The sequence below is a fragment of the Spinacia oleracea genome, chromosome 6 (assembly GCF_020520425.1).
Source record: "Spinacia oleracea cultivar Varoflay chromosome 6, BTI_SOV_V1, whole genome shotgun sequence".
Classification (NCBI taxonomy): domain Eukaryota; kingdom Viridiplantae; phylum Streptophyta; class Magnoliopsida; order Caryophyllales; family Amaranthaceae; genus Spinacia; species Spinacia oleracea.
Genome location: NC_079492.1, coordinates 101,318,971 through 101,339,464, shown reverse-complemented (window position 1 = coordinate 101,339,464; position 20,494 = coordinate 101,318,971). Strand labels below are relative to the sequence as shown.

The following is a 20,494-nucleotide window of genomic DNA, read 5'->3' as shown; positions in this document are numbered from 1 at the left end:
TACACATGTTCAACAGATAACTTGACTTGATCACTCAAGTTAGCTGAAGAACAGTGCCATGATGAATTTCTAGGTTAGAATACATGACACCCCGAGGAGGCCGCAGAGCAATTTCTAAGTTTTGTCCTGGCCAGAGCCGGGACAATTCAAAATTGGAAGCAGCCCAAAAGGCTAGTTAAAATATCGCAGAGCAATTTCTAAGTTTTGTCCTGGCCAAAGCCACGACAATTCAAAATTGGAAGCAGCCCAAAAGGCTAGTTAAAATATCGCAGAGCAATTTCTAAGTTTTGTCCTGGCCAAAACCAGGACAATTCAAAATTGGAAACAACCTAAAAGGCTAGTTAAAATATCGCAGAGCAATTTCTAAGTTTTGTCCTGGCCAAAACCAGGACAATTCAAAATTAGAAGCAGCCCAAAAAGCTAGTTAAAATATCGCAGAGCAATTTCTAAGTTTTGTCCTGGCCAAAGCCAAGACAATTCAAGAATTAGAAGCAGTCCAAAGGGTTAGCTAGTCATCGCAAGACGTTCTATAAGTTTTGCTCTGACCAAGGCCAGAACAATTCAAAGGCAAAAAAAGATATCAAAAATTGGCTAAGTACTTAGTGAAGTAATAACAGAAAAACACATGAAACACAAAATATACATATCAATGCCGGCGGCTATACCTTCATTAAGAACCAAAAAGAAGGGAAAAAGTAAAAACCACAAAAATGACCAAAACTTCAAATTTACATGCAAAACCAAAGAAAAAAGACAAAGTGAAGGCAAAGAAATACCTGGAGGAAGAAGGAGTCGAGAACTCAACAATGGCGAACTAAACCCTCGAGAAAAGTTCGAACCCATAAACCCTCGACAATTCCAAGAGAAAAAAACACCACCAACGGACGCGCAATCACCGGAATAACACGAAAACACGAAAAAGCAAAGAACTTGGAGTTAGAACACTTTGGAAATGGCGAATTTGAGTTCGAAGCGAAGTGAAGTTAAAGGAGAGTAAGAAGAGGAAGAAGGTAAGAAATAGGAGAGAGAAAAGGAAAGTGACTGAAAAGCCATATTTAAAGGAGGAAATAGACGGCCAAGATTCGAAGACCCTTCAGGTCACCTACCTGGATGAAAGACACGTGGGCACATAAACCGTGACGTTTATTTTTTCAAAAAATTATTATTACAGTAAAACCGCGACGGTTTACATTTCAAAAAAACAAAAAAAAAAAGATACGTACAGCCAACTGCGCGAAAAATGGCCAGAAAAAGCAGGCCTAACACCAAGTTGTCAGCCCTACTCTTGGGGACTAGTTGTACGGGGTACAGCCAAAACGCAGAAAGAGCGGGCCTAACTCCAAGTAGTCAACCCTACTCTTGGGGACTAGTTGTACGGGAATAAAAGTAACCTATCAGACCAATCATGTCCTATCAGACCATCGATCATCTGGCAGGACCTTCCAAGCGGAGCAATCGCAAGAGGTAATTACTGAAAGTAATACAAACCCTCAAGGACTGCGCAGACCCATAGGTCTGCGGGATAACGGCCTGCTAGACGACAACGGAGATATGTCGTTAAGCAAAAGGACAAATAACAAGTACATCACCAACGTACACGCGGCGACATCTGAATAGGCCAAAGTACAGAATAGTACGCCTATAAATACTACCGTCCCCAATCATTTGCGGACACGTTCAATACAAGTACAATTCTTAACCCTCTCTACTTTCTCTCTCTAGAATATCATTTCATTTGCTGACTTAGGCATCGAAGGGGGTTTCCTCGGTTAAACCCCCGAGGTTAGGTTACGTTCGTTCTGTTTGACAGGGCAACATCTCCAGGCAGAGCGTCCCCAGTTCTATACTCGGAACAACTAGCAATTATAATTTACTTGCCTAGTCCATTTCTAGGCAATGTGGACTTACTCCCTAGTCCATTTCTAGGGGGTCTTGTATTTACTAATTCCGCACTTTATTTAGTATTGTGATGTTGCTTTATTTGCTTTATTGCTTTCATCACCACACATGCTAAATACAACAAAATACAAGGTTACATCACGCTTAACAAAGATAATTTCTTGGACAAACCGACCTTAGGTTCCTTTAAATCAATATTTAAAGCAAAGTGACCACCATACAAAGTAGAGATTCTATTTGCTCTAAATTCAAACCCACATAGTCTAATCTAGGGTATATTTTCGAAAGTGTTGTGCCAATGTACTTGAATATTTCTAAAGCTCGCGGAATAAGCATTTTGTTCCCGTGCCCGGATCTCACCCATCCGTTTCGAGGATTCAAAGCCTTATCCAAAAAAGAGTCACTTGCGGTCTTTCCAAACGAGACTTTAAACAATGTCTGATGGCGACTCCTTCGAGGTACAAAAATACAATGCTTTTCTAAAGAACCGCCCCTCTTGTAGAACAGGAAACAAATTGCACAAAAAAAAAAAAACCTTACACAAGACAAGGATCGTTTTCGAATAATCCTAATCATGACACTAAGGTCGTTGGAGCATGCATTTTAGAACATAGAAATTTCTACTTGTGTGTTGTCACTTTGCTTTAAAGTTAATTAAAGGAACCTAAGGCTGGTTTGTCCAAGAATTATCTTTGTTAAACGTGATGTAATCTTTTGTATATTGTTGAATTTAGCATGTGAGGTGACGAAAGCAATAAACATGTAAAGCATCATCACAAGAAATAAAGTAATTATTGAAATGCGTACAAAACCACATCACCTTAAAAAAAAGGCGAGTAAAGAGTGCGGAATTGAAATTGCAAAAACAAAGGTGTGATATTGAAAGTGCGTTATTGAAATGCGATATTGAAATTGCGGTATTGAAAGTGCGATATTGAAAGTGCGATATTGAAAAGCGATATTGAAAAGCGATATTGAAATTGCGATATTGAAATTGTATTATTGTATTTGAGATCCGAACGCCAAATGACTACTTAATGATAAGTGCGTCCGACACAGATTCAATTCTCTAAAAATCTCCACTTTGGATGAGTTGCTCATCATAAAGTATCTTTGATTTTGGTTATTGAAATAAAACTTCAATATTGAACTTGAATATTGAACTTAGGAGACTTAATTATTAAAGTTTAAACCTTTTAAAGTTAAAAAGGTCTCACCTTTAATATGCTCCATAACTTTTGAAGTTTACTCTAGTTTAAGGAGTGATTACAAACAACCTTAAACATCATAGAATCTTGAAAATGGGACTTGTATTTGAACATAAAAGATGAATGTTCATGTGTTCTAGTTTGGAAAAGGGTTTGCACTTTTCCAAACATCTTTGAACTTTGAAAATATTTGTATTTTGTAAAATTGTATGGTGATTGTTGTATAGGAGAGACTTTTCAAGTATGAAAGCTCATCACTTTTCTAATCATTTTCGAAAATAAAGCTTGAATCTTGCATATTGATATTGAAAGTGTGCTTAGAAAATCATTTGGGATCAAGAGTGAAAACCTCCCCAAAGATGGCACCTTTGAACATGGTTCCTAGTTAGTCATGAGCATGAACTCAAATGACAACATCCTTGGAATTGTATATTGAACTTTAGAAATGAAGAAGAGTAGAGAACATCATAATGATTTGTTTAGGGATTCGGAATTACCTATTTAGGATTAGGTTAGTTTTCCGATTAGTGCTCCAAATTGCTTAAGTATTTGGAATTTGTAATGGAATTTGTAGATTTGAACATGAATTTTGTATTTGATTTTGAGAGGAAAATTTGAGATTACGACGTTGTATTAGAAATCTGCCTCCCCGTATGCTTAGGAAATGAGGGTTTATACAGGGGATTAAGCGGCTAAAATCCAAGAACCACATGCGCCTGTCGCAGGCCCAGCGCCTGGCGCTGGTGACGTGGCCCAGAATCCGCCAAAACAAGGACGATGACACTGTCCTTGATTTGTTTTGTATTGTTGTACCTTTGTACGATTTGTACGAATTTGGCACGTAGTGTTTGCTTGGAGGTTAAGGCTTGGGTTTGCGTCTAAAAACAAGCAGTTTTTGAATTCGGATTTCGTGTTTGGACTCGATTTTACGGGACGGGGCCCGACATGCTCGGTTTTGTGGGTCGGCGCCCGAATTTGGATTGCTTAATGTCATTTCGACTGGAAAGGACCTTGTAAAACCAATGAAGAGGTCCATTGGGTGAGATTGTGTTTGGATTTTGAAATTGGTTTTTGGAAATTGAATTTTGTACCGAGTTCCGTAATGGGAACGAGCTCGGGAATCAGACTTTGGATTGTGGATTTTGGAATACACTTTAGAAATTGGGACTTCCGTACAGAGTTGCACCAACCACCTAGCAAGGATAATAGTATTGTCATCATCCCATTAGGGGAGACACGAATTAGGTGTCTATAGGTACTATATCTTGTATAATAGTAACTATATATTTGATATAGTTATTATGTACTCCATCCGTTCCTTAATACTCGCACCGCTTTCTTTTTTGGGTAGTCCTTTAATACTTGCACCGCTTCTATAAATGGAAATTTTTTACCAATATTTTATTATTTCTCACACTTATCTACTAACCTACCTAAACCCCTACTCCCTACAAAAAATCATTTAAAAATGGGAAATTCTCTATGCAGCTTTATACTTTTGCAAGTTCTCATTGGTAACAAAGTATTAGCCACTTTCTCTAAAATAACATTTATAATCTAAGTTTTCTCTAATCTAACACTATTTATTTAGTATTTTCGATCTAATTAGATGGATCTCTAATTTATTTACGCCTAATTGTAGCGAGGTAGCCAGTCTTAGACAAACTATATAGACCAATTAAAGTCTCACATTTAAATAAATGACTTGCACAATATATAGACCAACAGTTGACCATGGTAGGATATAATCAACGAAATAAGCATCGACTTCCAATCGATAACTGTTTTCATATGAGATCAAATTACTTTCAAATAGGAGACATGGAAAAACGAGCAGGTGATGCAGAGAAAAGCGATGAAGTGGAAGCATTGCCAAACCGAAGAGGCCGACGACGCGGTGGCGTGGTGCTGTAGAGGAAAATGAAATAACTTGACTTTGGGACAGACATGGGGGGAGAAGGAAAACGACGCTAATGAATTATCACTGAACTTGGTTGGAGAATTGACTATATTAAACAGAGGTTGAGTAATTTTACTTGTTACCATAGTAATTTTACGGAGACTTGGAAGGAGAGGACACGGACGTGGCGTTTAGTATTTTTTAGTTCAAAAAACATTTGAATTTAATGTGGTTTATTTAATAGATACCTTTGGGATCTCTTCCATGACCAATTCTTCGATGAATGGGGAGGATGTTGGAGTCATGACCTTCTTTCCTAGCCTCGCTTTGATTCCTCTACTCCTCGAGGTCTCTACGCGAGAATGCTCGGGGGTGCGTCGGGGGCTAGGGGTTCGTTCATGTCTCCTCTTCCTCCTCCTTGTCGCTCAGCTGCTGGTCTCAGGTCGATCATCGGATCTGCTTGACTCACCAATTCTCTCGTGCACTAAAGGCCTTAGCCTACTGAGAACTTCACTTCGGATCCGAGTGGGTTGACTCGCAGTTGTTCCATTGCTTTGGAACGTTTGCGGGGTCGGTGACCTGAACCATTCTGGCTGATCCTGGATCCTCTCTTGGGTTTTTCAGGTGCTTTCACTCCACTGCGGTGTCAAGTCGGTCTTTGTCATCGTCGGAAGTGTTTGGTTAGATCTGGAGGGCACGTTGATAGGTGCCGGCTCCAGATTTATCTGTCTCCTCACTCTCCGGTGCGTACGGCGGTCGTAGTTTCTCAAATTTTTCTCCCTTTTGTTGAAAAGGTAGTTCTGCATGATGGTTATGGCCGCGGTAAACTCTTCCCTCGTAGGGACCAAGGGTCTGTAGGTTGCAGCTGTGTGAGTGTGTGTGTGTAAGCGTTGTCCGACTTGGTTGTGGACGCACTTCTGATTTACCGGACTCATAATCGTGAAGGTTATCCATTTTTTGGATTAAAAAGGTGGTTTTTCGAAGCTTTGTAATATATTCCCCACAGACGGCGCCAAATTGTTCTGGTGCTGAAACAATGGGCTTCGGATTGAAAGGTCTTTTGTTGATGTGGAAGATCTAGCTTGAATGATTGTGTAGTGTCCGAAGATACCTGCACAATGAACAAAGTAACTAGCCTCGGGGGTGTTCCGAGAAAAGCCTCTCTGATGCCTAAGTAAGCACTTGGTTCGGATTCTAGAGAGAGTTCTCTAGAAAGTAGTGTTAAGGCAATAAATTGGACGTACCTTGAATTGTGAGTTTTGGCGGCTTATTTATAGTGTTTGTGTAGTAAATGCCCTTAGGTCATTTATTACTTGATGGACCATGGGCCATGTAGGTTGGCTAGCTAGCCTTTGATGGGTGAATGACTTTTATGTTGTTTTATAGCTTATGGGGGTTTTGGCCAGTAGGCCCAATTAAAGTCAATTGGACACCCAAACAGTACTTATTTGTGAGTTCATTCAAGCATAACTTACACTTCCATTCATGTATGCTCATATTTTCTCCAAAACTCGTCCCATTTGAATATTTGATCAACAAAGAGATTCCAAGTTTTTGAAGAACGTAACGATCGGTAAACAACGGCTAAGCTGTCAGTGGAAGTCCGTTGTTATACCTTAGAGCATGCACAACGTTGTCTTGAAGGTGTTATCAACTACGTATACTACAAGTTGACTGTTGGAAAACTCCCCAATTTTGACAGAAGACAACAAACAAGTTGTAGCTTCCCTTGACATATGTCGTGTGACCCATGGTCATGCCTTGGGCAAAATCATCGTGGGCCAATAAAGTAGAAGAATGTTATTGTTTTTAATTTTTTTAAGGGAATTTAAAGTAAAATTTATATTTAGAAATTAGGTGAGAGAGTGATGCCCTTGAGTTAAGATTGTGGACGGGAAAAAAATTAGTGTAAAAAGAATAATAAGTTAGTGGAAATGAGGTAGAAGAAGGAGATTAGCGATAAATTATCTTACACTTGATCGGCGCAATTAAAATAGTCCACGAATTGTTTAATCGGAGTAACAGGTCAAGGATGTACATGGTGTTAATGATAATCGTAAATTACGGATGGTTTTGCGGACGACAAAATTACCTACCGGTTCTAGTATTTCACCAGCCGTTCTATTGGTGGGGGAAATAGTAGGTTATTACCGACCACTCTTCGATAATTATTCACCTACCTTGTGTATTTTTTTTTTCTTTTTTTTTTCTTTTGTTTAGTGAATGCCCAGTTGATCGTGGTCCGTGTAGGGATGGCAGTGGGTAATGGACCCGACTCGGATCCGTGGATCTAGATCCGTTTTCAGCGGATAAAACGGATCTGGATCCTCAATTTTTGGACTCGACGGATCCGAGTAGGATCTGGATCCTTGGTTTTAAAAACGGATCAGGGTCGGGTCCTAAGTCATTACTCGGATCCGGATACGTTTACCCGTTTTTATAAAAATTAAAATTAAAATATAAAAATAAAGACTTAAGAATTGTAGCATTATTGAAGTTTGTTGAACTTTTAATATTATTTAGGTTGGATTTGTTAAATTTGATTTTAGTGAATGCTTGTATGGACAAATAGCGTTGTTATTGAAGTTTTATTAAACTATGTTTTAAGGTTAAAATGAAAATTAGGGTCGCTTGATGAAAAAATAAGTTAGGATCCGTTTTGGATCCGTTTTGGACCCGGATCCGTAGGATCCGTCGGATCTGGATCTGGATCCTCAATTTCATTACCCAGCGGATCCGGGTTAGGATCTGGATCCTTGCCTAAAAACGGATATGGATCTGGATCCTAGAGGACCCGGTTCGGGTCCTACCCGTTGCCACCCCTAGGTCCGTGTAACTCATGGAATGCAATTTGGGTTGGAAACATTTTAAAATATCGCAGAGCTTTAGAAAAACAGACAATCTTATGAATGGAAGCGCCAGTGTCACTGTTTTGGCTCATAATATTATACTTATAAAAGATTAGGAGAAAGCGGCTTATCCATTTGTGTTATGAATATTATGTGGATACCCATTATACCCCTAGTATATTCTAGATCTTAGGGTTTATTGTTGCTCAAGCAAACCCTATTTTATTGTATGTATATATACCCTATTGTTCATGGAATAAAACACAGTTGTTCTCTCCCAATTTATCCTCCTTTATCTCTGTATTTCACAACACGTTATCAGCACCAACCCTAGCCGAATGAGCAGAAGAAAACCCAAAGAAAATTATCGCCATTAGATTAAAGGTAAGTACCGTACATACTCCATATTATGCTTGAGTTTATGCTTGAGATTTTTATTTTGAGTCACGATTGACTCATGAGTTATTAGTCTTATTACTACTCATTATTTTAATTGTCATTGCAATTGGTTGTTTTACTTTGCATCTAATTATTAATTGTGGCAATTGGTTGTTTTCACACTATAATACCGCAGTATATATTGTCGCAGTAGAAATATATTATGGGTGTATTGCATTATTATATTTGCTTTAAAGGTGTTTGTATTATGCGCAATGATTAAGTTTGTATTGCCACAAAGATTAACTTTATGTGCGGCAATGACATAATTCTTTGATTGTTAGATATGTTTGTTTTGTATGATAATCCATACGTCAGTTCTTTGTATTGTGCGGCAATGAGATCATGATGTCAATTGCTTCCTTTCGTTATTTTACATACATTGTTGGATTCAATTGTTTTCCCTTCTTCGCAATATCGTATGCACGCAATATATATTCGACTTTATTCTCCTATTGTGTTTTTTTTTACTGGTCAAGTATTGTACAATGTATTACATTATTTGGTTAAACACAAGTTTTTTAATTGTTGTAGATGATTCCAAATTTGCAATATTTTATATAGTGAAATATGTCGAATCTTACAAAACTCGAATTTGCGTCCCTTGATATTACTGGAAAGAACTAATTGTCTTGGGTGTTAGGTGACGAAATTCACCTAGATGCAAAGGACCTTGGTGATACAATCAAAGAAATAAATAAGTCAACAAGGCAAATTAAGGCTATGATAATTTTTCGCCATCACCTCCATTAGGGTATTAAGATAGAGTACTTGACTGTAAAAGATCTACAAGTCCTTTGGAGTAATCTAAAGGAGAGGTATGACCACCAGAAAACTATAATATTACCTAAAGCTCGATATGACTGGTTACATTTAAGACTTGTAGTCTGTAAGTGAATATAACTCAACTATGTTCAGAATTACTTCACAATATCGTGAAAAGGAATTTAAGAAATATTCTGAACTTATATCTTGTCCTGCAGACACAATACCGTGAAAAGGGATTAAGAAATATTCTGAACTTATATCTTGTCCCCTTGTGGGAGCAAAATAACGAGCTATTGATGAAAAATCATGAATCACGCCCAACTGGTTCTACTCTATTCCCTGAAGCGAATGCGACATCCCATTATGGAAAAGACTCATGCCAACAGTAGTGGTCGAGGACGTAGGCGTTGATATGAATATGGTCGAGGTGGTCCTCTCAATAACTCATATTCCTACCAGAAGTGGGACAAAGATGATAACAAACAAAAGAAAGATAAAATGAGAATGTGGCCAATGTATGTTACCGATGTGGAGGAAAAGGGCATTGGTCTATGGAAACAAGGGAAGAATTTATAATAATTTACTATATAATATTGAAAACATAAATTAGTGGGTCTTGCTCTTATTTGAAGATAATTATAATCAAAGCTATTATAGATTGAAATGCAAATATATAGCTTTGACTTTTGTTTATAATAGGTTCACATCTTAAGTTTGGACATTTGACCATTAAAGACTTGCGAATCATTTGGAGATGTACAAGAAAATATGACCTAGAAAACTATAATAGTTTCTAAATCTTGTTGTCAAGATACCCTACATCTCTTTCATGAAACTAGTGTGGTCCTATAGACACGATTTTTGAGAAAGATAGTTCATATATTGTTTTTTGGTGGATGAGACAAATAACGAAATCGTGAAGAAAAATATTATGATCACGTTCAACTAGGTAAATCATTCCCAGAAGTGAATGAGAAATTGCATGACTAAATATAGTGAAGATAATGTCAATAGTCATGATCGAGGATGTGAAAGTAAAATAAAATATAATCATGGGTGAACAAATGAGTACAAATGTAAAAATACACGTATATAAGCACACCAGAAGTGAGAATAAATTATAGATAAACATGGTGTATAAAGATAATGAAAACATATGTCTAATAGACATTGTAGCACGCCCTCCGAACCAAATTTATATACATGCAAGGATAAGGGGGAGATAGCTCTCAACATAATAAAATTAGTAGTATATGATCAGGATTATAATACAATATGTTAAACTTGGTACAAATATTTGATCATGTCTTATTGACTCGCTCTATGAGCATGAGTAATATACTACATTCTGAAGATGTATACTTTTGTGATATGTACGAAAGTTGTAATGGATACTCTTGAAGAGTACATGCTATCTTCCATAAGTTTTGTTTAGATTGTCTTGCCGTTATAACTGAGACACCAGTTTGTGTCGTTATATCACATCACAATATGTTCAAATTTTAGTATTCTATAATTACAGTGATCACTTTGAGAAGATAACCAGAAGTTATCAAATGAAATATTTTATATGATATATATAGGCATGATGTGATAATCCAGGCCATCCGGGTTTAAGAACACCCGTTATGAGAATTTGAAAATCCTTATCAAATAAAATTTTATGTGCTGACACTCCCTCATATGTTGTATATATTCAAAGGCAGGACATAATGATGAGGTTGAGTTGTATTTCAATTGAATAGTTATAATGAATCGATTGAGAAAATAAATACAAGAGATATTAATGATTTTGAAAAATTGTATAATGATAGGTGATTTGAAATTCACCATGATAGTAAGTGACCTGAAGTTCACCAGAATGATAGTAGGTGACTTGAAGATCACCAATAAGTTTACAAGTATTTTGTGATTGATTTAAGTATCATAAATCTCTTGATCGGGGCAATCATACGTCAGCACGAAAAGAGAAAATATGAAGAAAACAACTGCATATTATATCTACTCCCCATAACCAATGTTGATCTCCAGAAGAGAACAAAAGTATGTAATATTTATCAAAATACGCGTTGAAAAGTATGTATTATTTAGTTGGTGAAATTTTTTATGCCCCATAACATATTGAAAATATTTTCCCAACTTAGGGGGAGACGAGTAAGAATAAGTTGGCAAAACTGAAAGATAATAAATTGATCCCATATGAGTAAGTGTACATGCCAGCTTTATGTCCTCGAAGTATATTTGGACATAAATATCTATGACTTGATTGTGTTAAAATGTTACATGTTCAAAGGCATAAAGGTGTATGATAGTCATAGTGCTAGATGTTACATATAGTAAGTGTTGAGAAATATATATCTTGCCAATATTTATTTAATCTCTACACCTGAAGTGTAGATTATATATACGGTTCCAACATAGTGATTATATGATAAAGATGGAAAAATAATGCAGTTGATGATATTTTTGAAAATGAAGAAAACACTATTAATTATATAGTGTATGAAATGCCCTTGAAGTGGTATAAATATCTGAAAAATAATAGATGGCCAGTGAGAAAAGGTGAATGTTACCTATTGAATAAGTATTCAGATATCATTGATAAATAGCATGCAAAGTATATGTTGAAGAATTTTGATGATACCGGTAGATGATGGAACCGAAATATAATGCATATGCGAGAAATAATGGTCTTTGAATAGGGGATCGTAAATCTATGTCTGTTTCGATGTAGACATAACTATAATGGTCAAATGAGCTCATGGGCCTGAAGTCCAACAAGTTATGGATTTGAAATATCCACATTGTACAGTGTTTTGCATTTGAGTCTTACATTCATATACATGTGTAGTTAATAGATAAATGCATCATGCATCATGCATCATTCATCATACATTTAATTTGTTTTATGTTTTATCATGGTATGATATAGAATTATCTAGTTATAATTCCGTAATACATGTTTCAAATCTATTATGATGTCGTATATGAAATATGAATCCAAATAATGGTAAGACGGATTTGCAACTTTATGGAAATTTATAAGATGAGATTCCTGCTTCATTGGGCTAGTAGTTGCAAAAGAAATATAATATTGATTTAATAGTATGTTATGAATCATGCAAGTAAGAAAAGTTCCTGAAGAACTTATTCATGATGTTCTTAAACATCTAGACTTTTGAGTTTTGCATATATACAAACATCCCAACATTGATGAGATATTATCAAAACTCTAAAAGAGTGTTTTTGGAATGTCGTCTCAACCAGTAGTTTGACTACTTGAGAGTTTTGAAATATACATATTAATTTATTCATGAAATAATTCTTGTACAAATATGAATCATCTTAAAATATAAGATAAAGGTATGTAATGTCCTTCCAATGGATATTATGTCATGGTCCAGAAGAACCATACATAACATTATTATCTATATTATACTTCCAAGTTGGGCGATGATATTGTTATTTATCATGTATTGTCATGAAAGTATGACAAAAAAGGTTTGATCAATATTGATCAAAAACTACAATTTGTGACCTCCAGAAGAAGGTATATATGTCCAATATGTATGGATAAGTCTTGTAATATCATATACAAGAAAATGTATTTATCTCAGGTGAAGCTAAAGTATTATGCATCGAGAAACTCGAAAACAAACGTAACGAATGAGATAGAGAAAAACAAATGATCTTACAAGTATTATTTTCAAAGCATTGGTGATAAAGATATTCGCTTCATTTGTTCAAATGGAGAATTGGAGATTCAAGTTAAATTTTGGAGAATCAAATTTCAAGGAACTCCACGCTGCTACATTTGAGAAGCTACTCAACAATATTGGATCGATTGCACCAGAAGATCTCAAATGATGTATTCATCAGGGGGAGAAATACGCGTTGCACTCTTTTTCCCTTAACCAAGGTTTTGTCCCATTGGGTTTTCTTGGTAAGGTTTTTAATGAGGCAACATCTCAAGCGTATTATGAAGAATAATGTACTCTTTTTCCTTCACTAGGTTTTTATCCCACGGGGTTTTCCTAGTAAGGTTTTAACGAGGCATAACCTTCAATAATGGACATCCAAGGGGGAGTGTTATGAATATTATGTGGATGTCCATTATACCCCTAGTATATTCTAGATCTTAGGGTTTATTGTTGCTCAAGCAAACCCTATTCTATTTTATGTATATATACCCTATTGTTCATGGAATAAAACACAGTTGTTCTCTCCCAATTTATCCTCCTTTATCTCTGTATTTCACAACAATTTGTATATTATTATTATTAACGTATTTATAATACACGGCTACGGACACAACCCTAACACCACATAAAATTCTAAAAGATAAAGCTATTAACAATAGGAAACTTTACATAACAATAAGAATTATATTAGCACCAACTAGCATGAAAATTTCATATTTCTCTCCCAACTTTTAGACATAGAATCAGAGCAAAAACAAATGCCGACAACTCGTAATAACATTTATTGATTTTATTAGTTTAACACATGTTGATGTGAGTAGCTAGAACATAGAAAACTAATTAATTGGAACACTATGTAGAAGAATAGTTTCAACAGTAATGCCAGGACCAAAGGCGAATAGCACCCCCCAATCGAATCCTTCCCCAGTTGTTGATTTACCCTCATTCAACGATCTCTTCCTCATTTGATCCAATATGAATATCACAGTTGCACCCCACATATTCCCGTATTCACTTAACACGTGGCGGCTAGTGCTAAGTTTGTTCTTCTCAAGTCCGAGCTTAGCCTCTACTTGATCCAATATCGCCGGCCCTCCAGGGTGAGCTATCCAAAATATGGAATTCCAGTCATTTATTCCAACATACTTAAAGGATACATCTAAGCAATTTTCTATATTTTTAGCTATGATTTTTGGGACTTGCTGACTTAATTGTACGGTCATCCCTATCTCACTTAAACGGGCTTGGATATCCCCTTGTGAGTCCGGCAATGTGGTCTGCCCCGTAGAAACCAGCTGAAATATGGGTCTCTCGGTAGGCTCATCAAAGTCAGCACCCATGATAATTGCTCCAGCACCATCCCCGAATATGGCGTGTGGTACAAGGTTCATATCTGTTGGGGCATGGAAACAAATGACAGTACTTTCCGAACATATAACCAACACACGTGCACCACGGTTGTTTTCTGCAATGTCCTTGGCTATACGAAGCAATGTACCTCCTCCATGGCAGCCACCTTGGCGCAGCATAAATCGCTTTACTGAGGGGTGGAGGCCTAGAAGCTTAACGAGCTCGTGATCTGACCCGGGTAGATCAACGTCGCAGTTAGTACCAAAGACAAGGTGGGTGATCTTGGACTTGGGTTGCCCCCACTCTTTGATTGCAATCTCAGCTGCCTCTTTACCAAGTTTCGGAACCTCTTTAGCCAATATAACTTGCCGGCTTTTTAGGGAACTTGCATTATCATCACTCATTTCTGGGTTTTCTATCAACAGCTCTTCAGTTACGTGCAAATGACGTTTCTTCATCATTGATTTTTCGCCTGCATATAAATCGCCAACTGATTAACAAAACCTAGCTTCCTCACTTACTTACCCATTAACTTAACTATCAATCACGTCCAAATGACTTACCCGCTTGCTTATAATCAATAGTAAACTTACGGAGTATCTACTAACAACCACATGGGTAGTTTGTTAATGTTTTTTTTTTTTTTTTGGTGTATAGAGAGCTACATAAGGTAAGGCAACAAATGATGTAGACAAGATTTGAACTCAGGTCTTGAGTACTACCCCTCAAGACTTTACCAACTAAACTAGTTGACATCCACATGTAGAACATCCAGATGTAGAACATCTAGTTAGTACTAGTTCTTCTATGAACATCACCCTTCAGTTATTCATAATGGAAAATTAGGTGTACCCCATAGAGCAATGTACCTATCTAATGTAATTATACCCCAGCATTTTATAGAAACTAAAATCATTCTTGATACTCTTATATCACTATAATTAATGATAGATTAGTCTATCTTAGTGTAAAGACGATCAAGCCTAGCTAGGTCTCTAAGGGACTTCCACTAATTTACAAAATTATATACTAATAACAACCTAACATTTATATTATTTATTAATATATCTTTGAAGAAAAGCTTATAAATTGAACATTAAAAGAAGGGTATACTATATATACGTACAGATGCGGTTGAACTTGGCCTTAAGATGAGTTAAGTGATCGGTGTTTGTGATACGAAAATAGAAATCTGGATAATTGGACTGGTACATCACATTTGGTGGGTTGGCGGTGCCGATGGCGAGGATTGTAGCAGGGCCGTTTGCTCTTTGAGCCTCTCGAATTTCTTGGATGGATGCCATCTTTAGCTACAATTGGGTTGATTACAGACTTTAAAATAGAGAGGGGAGTTTAATATATATATTGTATGCAAATTTTAAAAGTACGTCCGGGTCTGCCTCTTTTAAACTGTACGTGCAAGTGCCAAGTGGGAGCCAGTTAGTACAAAACTTTACCATGTTTTTGTTGTGACTACCAGCATTATATCTTTATTACTTTCTCTATTTTAATACTGCTGGAATAAAATGTTAAGCAGTACGGAGAAGTATATCTTAGAGTATATCAATGAACATGTTAAGCGTTACTCTAAGATATACTCCGTACTGCTTAACATTTTACACCTGCTTCCCAAACGACTCTTCAAACTAGAGCCAATGAGCATTTTGAGTGGCTCTTGAGTAACTCCCTGACAAAGCCACTTAAAGATACTAATCCGCCAAAGAGTCCACTAATGAAGTACTTGACGCAATTTAACTTAGACGTACACTACTCGTATAATCTATTTTGACTAGTGTACGGGAATAAAAGTAACCTATCAGACCAATCATGTCCTATCAGACCACCGATCATCTGGCAGGACCTTCCAAGCGGAGCAATCGCAAGAGGTAATTACTGAAAGTAATACAAACCCTCAAGGACCGCGCAGACCCATAGGTCTGCGGGACAACGGCCTGCTAGACGACAACGGAGATATGTCGTTAAGCAAAAGGACAAATAACAAGTACATCACCAACGTACACGCGGCGACATCTGAATAGGCCAAAGTACAGAATAGTACGCCTATACATACTACCGTCACCATTCATTTGCGGACACGTTCAATACAAGTACAATTCTTAACCCTCTCTACTTTCTCTCTCTAGAATATCATTTCATTTGCTGACTTAGGCATCGGAGGGGGTTTCCTCGGTTAAACCCCCGAGGTTAGCTTACGTTCGTTCTGTCTAACAGGGCAACATCTCCAGGCAGAGCGTCCCCAGTTCTATACTCGGAACAACTAAACGAATGAAAGACTTCATTTGGAAGTGGATTATTTCACAAAATGGATAGAGGCAGAGCCCACCAAAAGCATAACAGCTAAACGAATGAAAGACTTCATTTGGAAAAATGTCATTACAAGATTCGGTATCCCAGAAAGTTTGGTCTTTGATCATGGGACACAATTTGATTGCACACAGATAAAGGATTATTGTGCAGAGCTGAAGATAAAATTCGCATATGCATCAGTATGCCATCCTCAGAGCAATGGACAGGCCGAAGCAGCAAACAAACGGATCCTAGGAGCTCTGCGCAAGAAGATTGAGGACTTTAAGGGCGCATGGGCAGACCTCATACCAAATATTCTGTGGTCCAATATGACAACTGAGAAAGAGGCAACAGGAGAAAGTCCTTACAAGTTAGCCTTCGGAGCTGAAGCAGTATTACCAGTAGAAGTTGGCCTGCCCAGTTTCAGAGTGCAGTACTACGATGAAAGCACCAATGAACAGCTCATGAGGGAATCGCTGGACCTTCTGCCAGAAATAAGACTGCAAGCAGAGCTAAGACTGCAAGCAGAGCTAAGACTTGCAGCAAACAAAGAGAGAATGAGCAGGGCTTACAACAAAAAAGTCAGGCACATGCCTATGCAAGTGGGAGACCTAGTACTCAGACGAACAGCTGCCACAGGAAAGGGCAAGGCAGAAGGAAAGTTCACTGCAAACTGGGAAGGGCCATACCAGATTACAAAGGAGGTAGCCCCTGGCTCATACCATCTCATGCCAATGGATGGGAAAGAGTTAAAGAACAGCTGGAACGCCAACGTGCTCAAAAAATACTATGTTTAGTATGAATGTTTTGTATGATGATAAGGCAAGATAAGCCAAAATAAGCCAAAATTATCCTTTTTGTATTTTTTTTCACAAAATACATATAATGAAATGAGCTTGGTTGTTCCAGAAAAAAGATATTGTGACAAGGAAAATGCAAAGTAACCAAGAAATACATCATGATACACATGTTCAACAGATAACTTGACTTGATCACTCAAGTTAGCTGAAGAACAGTGTCATGATGAATTTCTAGGTTAGAATACATGACACCCCGAGGAGGCCGCAGAGCAATTTCTAAGTTTTGTCCTGGCCAGAGCCGGGACAATTCAAAATTGGAAGCAGCCCAAAAGGCTAGTTAAAATATCGCAGAGCAATTTCTAAGTTTTGTCCTGGCCAAAGCCACGACAATTCAAAATTGGAAGCAGCCCAAAAGGCTAGTTAAAATATCGCAGAGCAATTTCTAAGTTTTGTCCTGGCCAAAACCAGGACAATTCAAAATTGGAAACAACCCAAAAGGCTAGTTAAAATATCGCAGAGCAATTTCTAAGTTTTGTCCTGGCCAAAACCAGGACAATTCAAAATTAGAAGCAGCCCAAAAAGCTAGTTAAAATATCGCAGAGCAATTTCTAAGTTTTGTCCTGGCCAAAGCCAAGACAATTCAAGAATTAGAAGCAGTCCAAAGGGTTAGCTAGTCATCGCAAGACGTTCTATAAGTTTTGCTCTGACCAAGGCCAGAACAATTCAAAGGCAAAAAAAGATATCAAAAATTGGCTAAGTACTTAGTGAAGTAATAACAGAAAAACACATGAAACACAAAATATACATATCAATGCCGGCGGCTATACCTTCATTAAGAACCAAAAAGAAAGGATAAAGTACAGCCCTACAAAATGGCCATGGGCAGTTGAAATATCAGCCCAAATCAAAAATATTTCAAAAGGCAAGGTAGAAATAAACTGACTGAAAATTGTTCCAAAAAACAAAGTGACACAAACGCCACCACCCAAAAGGGTAAATACTAAATGATATTGTTTGAGCTAAACTATTACATAACAGATCCAGTAATACAGGAAGAGCAAGGGGATAGCCGCCACACCCATTATTCATCATTGCCTTCAGCATCATCCTCATTAGAGAAAGGCAAATCTCCTGGGTGAATGTTCTCAACGCAGAAGTCAGGCACGTCACTAGGCTCTGCGGCACGACCCTCAGCAGCTTCGGCCTCTCGCAATTCCCTGAGAATAGTGAGGTGCAGGCCAGCGAGCCAGTCTTCCTCGATTAAGCTCCAATCGAACAGCGGGTACTTATGCTTGATAATAAGAGAAGCCGCTTTCAACCCACCATCGTATCTCTGCGTCAAGAGAGCATACTGGGCATCGGATCGGCAAAATTCTCGCACAGCAGCAGTCACCTCTTTCTGCACAGAGCGACGAAGATCTGCCAACTCATCAGCATGCCTTTGCTCAGCAAGACTCAGTTGCTCCGCCAAATCGTCAGTGCGCTTTCTCTCTGCTTCTACCTCCGCCTGAGCCTTCGCTAAATTCTCCCCAGCTGGACGCAGAGCCACAACCTCACTAGCCAAATTGTCTCTCTCAACATAAATAGCTTGTACATTGGAATTAGCAATAGTGAGGGAAGAAGATGCTCTTTCATTTTCTAGGGTCAAATCTTGAATCTGCCTGTCCCTCTTTTCGAGAAGAGCAAGATGCTCATCATGCTTTCTCTGGTAGTAGAAAAAGAAGTCGTAGAGCTCCTTCACAGCACCCCCAGCCTGAAGACGAAAAGCAATGCAAAAAGTAAGGATGGGTTAAAATAAAAACACACAAAAACGACTAAGTACAAAAACAATATGGATTCAAAAACTTTGTACCTCCAACACCTTCTGGCAAGCATTAGCCCCAGGGGTATAAACACGCTCAAGTGGGCGGTCAGCTGGCAGCGCTATTCCCCTCAACATCCGATATGCCAACGTTCCGCCCTTCTCTGGGAAGCTGGCATATAAGGACTCATTAGCTCTGATATCCCAATTAGAAACGAAGATATCATCGTTAATCGGCGCAGTGGGGAAGAAGGCAGCCAATTCCGGGTTCACCTCAGGGCGAACATCAATGGTCTCCTTTTCCAAAAACTCCTTGTTCCTAATATTCACATAGGAAGGGATGGAGGACTCGGGCAACCTCAACTGCTCCTCCAAATAAGCAGCAAGAGCAGCGGATGAAGTGGGAAGAGAAGCAGTACTTTGATTAGCAGGAGCAGAAGCTTGGGCCTGCTCCTGCGAACGAGAGCTCTCCCCAGTGCAGTGACGCTTGCCTTCACGCTGCACAAAAGGAACGTCCCGCTCCTCGGCCACAATCTCCACCTGCTCGGAGACAGAAGAATTCACGACTTGATCTGGTTGGGCAGATCGCAATTGGTCCGCAGCAGTTCCCGCAGCGTCGACAGAAACGACTGCCATCTCATAACGAGACCGGCGCTGGCCCGCAACACTACCTCCTCCACGAGTGGTATGACCACGCTGCACAGAGGGAGGAGTGGAAGGGGTAGCTCGAGGAGCAGGGGTAGAACGCGGTGCTGAGGTGCCTGTCCCAATGACCACTCCAACAGAGCCTCCACCTCTGCCAGTACGGCCAGCCACAGAGCCTCCACCCCTAACAGTACGACTAGCAGCAGAACTCCCACCCCGGGCAGCTCGACGAGAGCTAGCTCTGCGTCCGCCAACAATATCACCTATAGTTCGGTAGGCGTTGGCGGGATCCTCCGCCGGCTCGTTAGTCTGCGGGGTTCCGTCAGCTGCTAATCCCAAAGAACTCATTTCGAGATGCTGATGACCTGGCAGGACAGAGAGAAAAGAAGAGTGTCAAAAAAAAAAAAAAAACTAAGTACAAAAATAGGATTGTCGAAGGGAAGGGTAAAAAGGTACCATGAGGATGAGTATTGCACAAGTGCATGGCGGAAAGAACATCGTTCCGCAGAATGTACATTGACTGAGGCAGCCAATTTCTTGGGACACGATCAATGTCCTTTCCATTGGCGTCACGCTTAATCATAGAGTCAAACCACTCATAAGCAGCATCCTCCAAATTGTGACCAGCAAGGACCTTCACACCCTCCATCCTACCGTTGGGAGGAACAAAAGTACGGGGCAGAGGAAAGTCAGACGGAACCCGGAGCCAAAAAAACCGCCCTTTCCATTCCCTCTGCCCGGTAGGATTACCCAGGCACGTCATCTTGCCCCCGAGTAGTATAAGTGGTAAACCAACCAATGCTTCCTTCTTTATTATCACTACTCCTA

The 20,494-nt window shown here is 38.7% G+C and overlaps 1 protein-coding gene across 1 annotated transcript; it reads right to left on the bottom strand.

Moving 5' to 3' along the window:
* Positions 1–13,522: 13,522 nt before the first annotated feature.
* On the bottom strand, positions 13,523–15,477 carry LOC130462549 (chalcone synthase-like). The gene is made up of 2 exons (XM_056831015.1): positions 15,240–15,477; positions 13,523–14,585 (listed from the first exon to the last, which is right to left on the bottom strand). Exons 1-2 carry the CDS (start codon positions 15,415–15,417, stop codon positions 13,600–13,602), a joined length of 1,164 nt encoding a protein of 387 aa, XP_056686993.1. The 5' UTR covers positions 15,418–15,477; the 3' UTR covers positions 13,523–13,599.
* Positions 15,478–20,494: the final 5,017 nt, after the last annotated feature.